The sequence below is a fragment of the Solanum pennellii genome, chromosome 9 (assembly GCF_001406875.1).
Source record: "Solanum pennellii chromosome 9, SPENNV200".
In the NCBI taxonomy this organism is placed as follows: Eukaryota; Viridiplantae; Streptophyta; class Magnoliopsida; order Solanales; family Solanaceae; genus Solanum; species Solanum pennellii.
In genome coordinates, this window is record NC_028645.1 from 79,908,087 (window position 1) to 79,918,523 (window position 10,437).

Consider the following 10,437-nt stretch of genomic DNA (forward strand, 5'->3'; position numbering starts at 1 on the left):
ACACTAGCCTATACCAAGTGTGCCATTTTGTACTTTGTATGGGGCAGTGTTTTCTATAATATATATATATATATATATATACATATATAATAAATTTAAAGTTAACGAGTGCACGTGCACCCTATTTATATATATGGATCCGCTTCTGTTGATACATATAGTATTCTAGAATCTCTCATGTTTGTGAAGCTTCAAGCTAATATTTTGAATGTTGAAACTGCAACTTGCACTAGATTCCTTTTTTTTCTTTATTGGGAAGTTGCACTAGATTTGTTTCTTTTGTTTAAAGTATATATTTATTGTGGAGAAATAATAAATCAAATTCGACTTTAAAATGGAAATAAATAGAAATTTTGAGAACTTATAGACATTTATCTACAACTCAATCACAAATTAAGGAAGTGAAATCTTCACTTACAAAACAAAAGAAAATGTACACTTCCTTATGTGTAATTAATTATAACGTTACCACAACTCATGAGCCAAATTCCAATTACCTTCTGTGCAGCAACAACACTTCATTAGTGTATATAGTTTTAGTTTCTCCTTACCAATATGTATTGTATAAATACACAAATAATTCTTTATTATGAATTTAACTATTATACCCCACAATTTATGCAAAAGATTTTTTATATCATTATCTCGCTTAAAAGATAACGATAGTTAATAAGGTAATAATTAACATCAAATTACAAAAAAAGTCTTAAAATTTAAAGATTTCAGAAACATTACCCCACCTCCCAATACATCGTATTCTGATTTCGAATACATCGCTTTTTTAATACATTATCTTTGTTGATATATACCACGCATGTCTAATGTCTGACACATTACATGTGCTGATACAAGACAAGACACATGTTTGATGTCTCAACACAGTATATATGCTGATACAAGACACACATGTCATAATACATTGCATCCCGATACATCAAACAGGGACTCTTTCAGAATAACATTTTTTTTATACCTCTCCTTTTATTGTTTCAGCATGGTAAGTGAACCTACTGTTGGGAATAAATCCGTAACAGAAATAATATTTACTGAAGATACCTTCTTCCAGTAAATGGGACTGGAGGGGGAGATTTGTTGAATCCATCTCATTGTTTTAGTCAACTTTAGCTATTCAATTGGTACAAGCAATTGTTAAAGTTGACTAAAACAATGGGATGGATTCAACACCTACCAATCAGGTGGTCACCAAAAAGCTAGTCAGTTTTTAATATTTACATTAAAATTAATTAATCTCGACTCACATTGAGGTTTATTTGAAATAATATTATTTAGTAATAAATTTTTAATATTCAAAACTCAATTAAAATATTTGATTAAGAAAATAATAATTTGTCTAACTAATAGTGAAAAAACTAGATAAGTTAGGTTGTTGACCGGTAAGTACGAAAGACTGCGTGCTTAGCAACCACCACTCACTTCCCCACTCTTTTTCTTATAATTTTTTTAAAAAAACAAAATTCTCTCTGCCATATTTTATTTTTCTATAAGAAGCATCTTTTTTTCTTCTAGATAAGCTCATTTTGTACTCCACTTTTGGTAAGATTTTTCTCTTATAAAATTTTCAAAATAAAAATCACACCATTGTTCACATTACTTATTACATCATATAACTTTATCTTATTTAAGATTATAAAATATCACTTTTTCATGAGGATAATTTTTGATATCTTTTAAATAATTTTAGTGGTGTATTATATATTAAAAAAATTAAAAAATATATATAAATCGAAACTGATGACCTTTTTTATCTTCTTAGAATTTGTGAGGACTTTATATTAAATCAATGGCAGAGAAAAGTGGACATGGCTCTATTCTGCGAAGTGAAGCCCTCAAGAAGGTCAGTTTCAACTTTCTCGCAATCTCGCTCACCTTTCTCTTTATTTTATATGATACTATAAAATATAAACATTATTCTTTCGATTGTATCAATTGTGCACAGCCAAAAAAGGAGGAAAGTACTCGTATCGAATGTAACTCTATTTATATATCGCCAATGAAAATAAATACAAATGATACAAATTGTATCAGATTATATTAGTTAATATAATTTGTATTTGTCGAATACAATTTGTATTTATATGATCTCTTCTCTCTCATCCACTCCAGCTCTCGCGGTGCTCTGTCTCAATAATCCTGTTCGCCTCTCTCCTCTATATAGATTTCTAATTGGTTTGCTCTAAACATTAGTCATTTTTTTGAAATTTTCCCTTATTTATTTAAAAAATCTATTTTGACCCAATTCATATTGATCCAAACAAACTTTGAGCAGATTAGGTTTAGCCCATTAATTAACTTAGCCCGTTGAACCTTCTAGATTTGACTCATTACATTTGTTTATCACCTCGATAAATATAGCTATAATATAACTAGATTTTGAGAAAATGAGATCTCTTAACCATTTAGACAAAAAAAAAAGGATCTTTTCTGATCTCGTTATGTGTAAAAATAAAAATACCTCGTAAACAAACACAAAATTAAAAAATAATATAAATAGCCTACAAAACTAATGTTATCCTGATTTTCTAATATGTTAATTTTTTTACATTTGATTTCAGTATATTTTGGAAACCAGTGTGTATCCAAGAGAGCATGAGCTACTAAAAGAACTCACACAAGCCTCATTCGATAAGTATAAAATAGTGTAAGTCCTAATTTTTGAAACTCCATGGAATGTTTGCATTATGAATTTAATTTTTTGTGCATTAACAGGGTATAAAAATAATTTATAAGAATAAACTTATAAAGTAATTATAGGGAATTTTCAGGACAAATAATAAGTAATAATTTAAAGAAGTCTCACATCGATGGAGAAGGAAATAAGTGGTTTAATTTTTTCATATGGCTCGAGTAATTTTAATCTGTTGAATTAACTTTTAGGTTGAATTAGATTGATAATACATTTCTTAATTAACGCTTGTAGGCTATAGGTAACTTTGATGAGTAGTGTAAAAAGAATTCATTGATAAATATGTATATAAGTTTTAACAGCTCTTAACACTGATTACAGGTTTAGTTTAGTGATTAAGACTGAAAATTCCTAAATATATACCCTGAATATGTATATTCATTCTTAATATACAACATATATACATTTGTCAACTATTATTTTTACATACAGGAGCTTGATGGGTGTGCCTCGAGATGAAGGCCAATTTCTTTCGATGCTTCTAAAGATCATGAATGCCAAGAAGACAATGGAGATTGGAGTTTTCACTGGCTACTCTCTTCTAACTACAGCTCTTGCTTTGCCTGAAGATGGGAAAGTGAGTATCATAATCACATCTCATCTGAGTTAATCGTCAAAAACACATTTGAAAATATTATTCTTTTCGCGAGTTTCGTACTCCAATTATCGTCAGTTGTTCCCTTTTTTTCATCTCAACAAGCATCATCTAGGTATTAAAACACATATCAACTATCAGTTGTTCCTTGTTTTCAGGGATGGAGCCAGAAATTTCATAAAGGGTATTCACAAATAGCAGTTTGTTAATTAAGGGTATCCAAAAGGAAAAATTACATAAATTAGTACATTTTAATAAATAATTACTGATTTTAGCAATACTTTTTATTTATTACCATTTATAACAATACTATGTCAAATCTGCAATATGAATTAAAAGTGAATTATGTATGCAATATATATGAATTATAATTGTTTTTTGAAATATATTATGTTTGTTTGGTAAAAATTTGACACATTGTATTATAAGTGTATTAAAATTTGTGATAAATGTATTATCCATTATTAAAATTTGTATTATATATGAATAATAAATTATTCTTTGTAATATGTATTAAACTTGTATTATAAATGAATTAAAAGTGATAAGTGAAAAAAAAGATATTATTGCTATAAATGGTAAATATTTTTTTATTTTTGTATATTTATGTAAGTTTCCCTATCCAAAATATGTTATTTTAATCATTACGTGTATCATTTTACTTGTATACATGCTATTTTTTCCGACAAAAAGTGTCTAATTGGACACCCTTATCACTGTGTGGCTACGCCACTGCCTATTTCATAAACTATTAGTATCCTTGACCTACTACAAGAGAATAACTGATAGCTAAAGTGTGTTTAAATATACAAATGGTGATGGATCACAAAAAAAATGGTAATTTAGATATGTTTTCACAAGTATATCACAAATTATTAAAACTTATTTTTATTGATACACAGGTAATAGCAATTGATCCAGATAAAGATGCATATGAAGTTGGATTGCCATTTATTAAGAAGGCTGGTGTGGAGCATAAGATTCAATTCATTCAATCACAGGCCCTGCCTGTTCTTGAAAAACTCCTCAACGTATGGCTTCATACCTTTTTTCGAAATTTTTTTTATATAAAAAAAATTAATCATAAATTATATACATAGGTTTATCATTTTTTTCATGTTGTTTCTAAATATGTAAATTGTTTAAGGCCTAAAGTTGGTTCGTGAAGGATGATGTATAAACTATTAATTAGAATTCTTCCTATTGGCCTTTTTAATGAAAATATTAGAGATAGCAAACATAATAAGACTCTATGACTATAGTTTCGGTGATTGGGCTTCATAGCTATAGTTCCATTCGCTATGGAGACTGCGGTTTGTCAGTTTGTATTTTTCGCTTGCGAATATACAAATAGGATAAGTGTATACAAATTCTGTATCTATACATTTAGAAATTTTTCAGAACTCCTTTTGTATATTTCGTTTGTCAATTTATAAATAGGGTAATTTATTATGAATTTCTCATAAATCGCATACAAATAGCTAGGGTGAGCATATACAAAATTCTAGATTTATACAAATCAGACGAATTGCAAAAATTGAGGAAATGATACGCGTAAATTACAATTTTCTTTAACTATAGCTATGATACCTAATAGCTAATATACGCTAAATGTTTGCTATTCTGCGTAATTTTCCCATTTTTTGTTATGTGTGCTAATTAATCAATGTTGAATGTCTTTACATTAAAAACAGGAAAAAGAAGAAGGGACATTTGATTTCATATTCATTGATGCTGATAAAGAGAACTATTTGAAATACCATGAGATTGTACTAAAATTGGTGAAAGTTGGAGGAGTAGTTGGCTATGATAACACTTTATGGTTTGGGACAGTTGCACTTTCAGAGGATGATCCTATGCCACCAGGATTAAAGGCATTGAGAGGAGTTGTTAGGGAGATCAACACTTTTTTAGCTAATGATCCTAGAATTGAAATGTCTCAACTTTCAATTGGTGATGGACTTACCCTTTGTCGCCGTCTGTACTAGTTTGAAACTGAGGCGTAGTTAATTTTATTGTTATTTTGTGTATCAATTAAAAATGGGGCATGGTTTTGTCTAGTAGACGAGACTTTTTTTTTTGTTGTTTTTGTTATTGTTCGTTCATCAGTCAAAAAAGGGGGCATGAACGATATTATCATGCGTTTGTATTTCGATTTTTTTTGTAAGGTCTTGAAATGTTAAAAATTATCTTGATTAAATAAAAATAACTCGATTTTTATTGGCAAAATTCTAATTCTTTTTAAAAAGTGAAATTTAATTAGTTACAAGGTAATTCGATTTATTAACTTCCAACTGCAATTTTAATTAAGCAAAAATAATTTTGTTCCTATATTAACTAATCAGCTTACTAAATTAAGATAATATTAATTAAATTTTTTTCTATATTATCTTTGTAATTGATTATTTTTAAAAGCGTTTACTTTTGTTTATAAATTTTCAAAAAAAAACTAAAAAATAAATAATTATAAACATTTTTTTAATTTATAATTTTTTAAATATTTTATAAATAAAAAATGATCAACTAATACTCATATATAATAGAATCTCTTAATTGGGCTTTTGTTATAACCTTGATGGGAGGTGGGCCTTAAGATCTGTCCTATTTCTACATTCATCTCAAACCTCAAATAAAATATTACTACTAAATAAAGTTTGATATTAATTTATTTTTTTGCAGTCAATTAGGTGTGTCACTTCCCATCAAATCTTTGGATTAGTGGATATATGTTATAAATAATAATGTTGTGATACCTGTCAAGGTTTTTTTGGCTTAGTTAATTATCAGGGGAAAATATATAAAATTATTGGCTTAGCTTGTATATTGATTGAAGAGTTAAATTAGGTAGTTTCAACCATTTAAAGTTCTTTAACATTGAAATTTCTAACTTATCATTTAAAATTTGTCAAAAGTTTTTAGGATTTTTGAATGCATATTCATTTTTGGGTTAGATAACTATTTGTTCATTGGTTGTTACACTTTTCTTTTTATTAAATCTAATTAATTTAGATATGCATCGAACAGATATTTATAACATTTTTTATTAAAAAAAATATATTGTATTTTCAATTTCATGATATAAATTTGATACTTTTGATCTAAGAATTGAACAATTTAACGGATGGAGGACCTGTCATCTCTCATATTAATAAATTTTGAAGATGAGAAAAATACATATATTTTTAGGTGAATTTCATATTAAAAAAGAGAGAAAAAAATAAGTGAATGTAATTCATAATTATATAATACAAAACTTTTTGAAGTTTGACATTATATACTAGCTCAAACATTTTGAAGTTTGACTGATATATTCGAGGGGAAATTTTTATAAATTTATTAAAGGGAAATTTTTCAAAATGTCAATATTTTAGCATTTAAGATGACTCATTAGCAACAATTTCAATATTTAGTAAAAATGTCATTTTAGTTTGTTATGTATCTTATTTATGTTTTTATTATTTATTTTTATTTAAAGAATATAATATTTAATAACAAAAAGAAGAAAATTAAGGGGGGATATTTCAAAAAAAGGCAAGCATCCTTAATTTTATCATCAGTTACATTTTCAAATAAAATTTAAATTTTGTTTTTTTTTTCAACAGAATTTTTACCTTTTAAAAATTATATTCATTCCACAATATATTCTATTTATATTTATTATAGTTTTTTATTAGTTTGTATTCATTCTAATAGGTATGCCGAATTTATCTATATAGTCATTCAAGAAATATATTTGTATTTTCATATATTTTTTCCCTATATAGTTATTTTTTTTCTTCAAAAATCCTGTATGTATTCATTTCAATATGTATTTTATTTGTATTTCTATTTATTCTAGTTTTTATTTAGAATTTTGTATAATAATATATAAAATACAAAAAATTAGTATGATGAAAAAGTGAATGAAATATAGAATTGAAAAGAAATAATTGAATATTTGGTGTACTCATTCTTAAATAAAATACATAACTAGTTGACATACCTTTAGAATAAATACAAATTAGAAAAAAATGTCAAATTCAGTTGACATACCTTTATTAGTTTGTATTCATTCCAATATGTATGTCAAATAAAATGTAGCTATTTAAGAAATACATTTGTATTCGTATATATTTTTCACTGTGTATTTATTTTTCTTTTCAAAATCTTGTTTCCTTTTCTAAGTCGTATTCATTCGAATATGTCTATTATTTATGTATTCGAATACAAATAAACTAATAGAAAGTTGTCTTCTTATAAATAAAATACATAACTAGTTGACATACATTTGGATGAATACAAATTAGGGACAAATACAAGATTCATAAACCATGCAACATGAAATTTTTAATAAATACAAATATTGATAGTATACATAGTGATTTGAATACAAATTAAGAAAGCATACCAAATTCTAAAAAAGAACTATAAATACAAAACAAACTAATAGAAAATTGTTCGACAACTATCCGATCTTCGTCGTCTTTTTCAAGATCCTCACGAGTAGACAAAGATTCTACATTTGCGTTCTGAATTTGAGGAAGGTTTTGCACACCAATGAGTCTTGTAAATGTTCTTACCCTCTTTCTTCCCTCATTTTAGCAGCGGATCATACATTATACACTATTTGTTAAGTAATAAATAAATTAAAGGATGAAAAATCACCAGAAATTGGTTGATTAAGATGAATACCTCTAGTAAGCCTCTTGGATTCAGCCATTGGAGAGTAAATCATAACGGAAATTGAAAAATATAAACAACATTTTTTTAAGATTTAAATAAAAATAAAATTAGAAAAGAAATCTGAAAATAGGATAAAGATTAGAGATACCTTAATCAAAGGAATTCTGGTTGATTCAATTTTGGATTAAAAAACAACCAAAATATATGGCAAAAAAATATTTGCAACTTGAATGTTGGAGGAAAATCAGAAAAGATAACCATGAGAGAGAAAAAAAATTAAATGGGAGAGAGAATTAACAATTTGAAAAGATAAATATGAGAGAGAATGATTTTTTTTTTTTAAAAAAAGGATATATAGAATTAATTGAAAAAGAGAGATAAAATAGGAAGAAAATTGGGACACATAAATTTTTTAAAATAATGACATTTTTGACATTATCGCTAATATTTATAAAGTATGGATATTTTTACTAAATATATTATTTATTTTGACTAGTTTACTAATTTTTCCTTTTAATGTATATTTATGTAATTTTTCGAGATAAAAATTCATATGGACCTAAGACCAATTATGGGCTTTGGGCCGTGCCCATAACAACTAGTTCTACATCAATTTGATTAATGATTATTATTACACTTTTGATCATCTTTTGTTCTTTCTGGATTGTAAGTAGACATATTTATTTTATTTTATTTTACTTTTGTTACTAAATATAATGTTTAGGTTCATAATTGTTACTATTAATATTCGTGTTGCATTACGTACTCCTTAGATTTTCCTTTTTTGGAATGTCTTTTTTAATACAGAATTATCATTATGTACGTATTAAGATATATTTAGTTGAGTACATGGTGATAATTTATGTAAAAAAATTAATTGATTGTTGCTTAAGTAAATAAATTCAAGATAGTTTTTAATAAATGGATAGTGATAGGTCACTTGGAAGAAGAAAAACAATCGACATGTAAAATATGAAACTCCGGGAAAAAAAAACTAAATAAAGTACGTATTTGATTATTATCTCAATAATTTAATGAATTATTACCCCTAGATCTTGCTTTCATTGTCGATATTGATTGATGATTTTATGAGTTATTATAATGAGTAATAACAGTTGATTGTAATGATTGTAAATCGCCACTAGTAATAGCGATAGTAGATTGTAGTGATTAAAAATGATAATGATTGTAAATGAGAATAACAGTTGTGAGTGATGCATGGTGGATAAGATAATAATTAATAATAATGACGTGATAATAATAATAATTCTCCGATAATCTTTAATGAACGCTCTAAATAAATATCTTAACTATATCAATTTTTTTTTTGGAAAATCATAAGCATTTGGATCTATTCAAAACATCAAGTGGTTGTAACATTAAAAAAAAATACACTTACTAGTACTTAGAAACTAAATAATTAAGATACAAATCTTTAAACGAACTTAAAAACTGAAATTTAAATAATTAAAGTTTATATTTCACTTGATTAACAAATGAGACCAACTAAGATTCAAATTTGAGAGAACAAAAAAAAAGCAAAATGTAAAATACACCAAACAATAATATCTAAAACCTTCTTAAAATTAGTTGCCACGATATTAACTAGTAATCCCAATTGTTTTAAGAATTATTAATTTTTAATGGGAAGAAAAGAACCACGTCAATTAAAATAAAACGAAAATTTTGAGTAATCTTTTTCTTCTAACAGATACAATATTATATTTTCTGTTATTGTATTATACTATATTTTTTATATTATAAAGTAGGCAAAAATAATCATTTGCTAAATGCAAGTTCTAGATGTTTATTACAATCAAAGTGGACCCTTTAATAATATAAATAACGTAAAGAGCACCTGTCACTTCAAACTTTATTTTGATTTAACACATATATATTATAGTAATGTACAGTGGCCAAGATATTTCCCTTACTTTTGGGACATATCCAAGATATTTCCAACCAACATTTTACTTGCAATATATTTTCATAAGATATCGTATTACTAATGTTAAAAACATATTTAAATTATATATTTTTTTGAGTTTTATATTTAAATTATTAAAAGTTTGAGTTTTATATCTAAACTATCACTTTTTAGTTTGACAGACATAACTCTCTCTTTTATACTATTCACATCATACTCTCTTTCTCTTTCTTTTATTTTAAAGAATTTCCATATCACACTCTACATGGATAAAATATTCAACTTTGACAAAAAATAAATAAATTACTAGTATTAATTAAAATTAAAAATTAAAAAACTATTATAAAAAATAATATTTTCTTTATGAAATAAAATGTAAAATATTTTTCTTTACTCCACCCCATTTTTTTAAGTTTTTTATTTTGTTTAAATTTCTTTATAAAAATATTTCATTTTTTATTTCATCTCCTCCCCCTCGTGAAATATTAATTTAGATATTATTTTATTTTCTTAAAAATATAATTCTACCCATCCTGCTTAATCCTCCGC

The 10,437-nt window shown here is 25.8% G+C and overlaps 1 protein-coding gene across 4 annotated transcripts; it reads left to right on the forward strand.

Annotated features, from left to right (window-relative positions):
* Positions 1-916: 916 nt before the first annotated feature.
* Positions 917-5,528, forward strand: LOC107031250 (flavonoid 3',5'-methyltransferase-like). 4 transcript variants are annotated; one of them, XM_027919600.1, is made up of 6 exons: positions 917-997; positions 1,775-1,855; positions 2,574-2,659; positions 3,137-3,281; positions 4,202-4,330; positions 4,994-5,287. In XM_027919600.1, the coding sequence occupies exons 2-6, from the start codon at positions 1,802-1,804 to the stop codon at positions 5,285-5,287; spliced, it is 708 nt and encodes a 235-aa protein (XP_027775401.1). In that variant the 5' UTR covers positions 917-997; positions 1,775-1,801. The 4 variants fall into 4 exon arrangements, with proteins under 4 accessions (XP_027775401.1, XP_027775402.1, XP_027775403.1 ...); XM_015232553.2 differs by lacking the exon at positions 917-997 and adding an exon at positions 1,479-1,554 and having other exon boundaries at positions 4,994-5,454; XM_027919601.1 differs by lacking the exon at positions 2,574-2,659 and having other exon boundaries at positions 4,994-5,528.
* Positions 5,529-10,437: the final 4,909 nt, after the last annotated feature.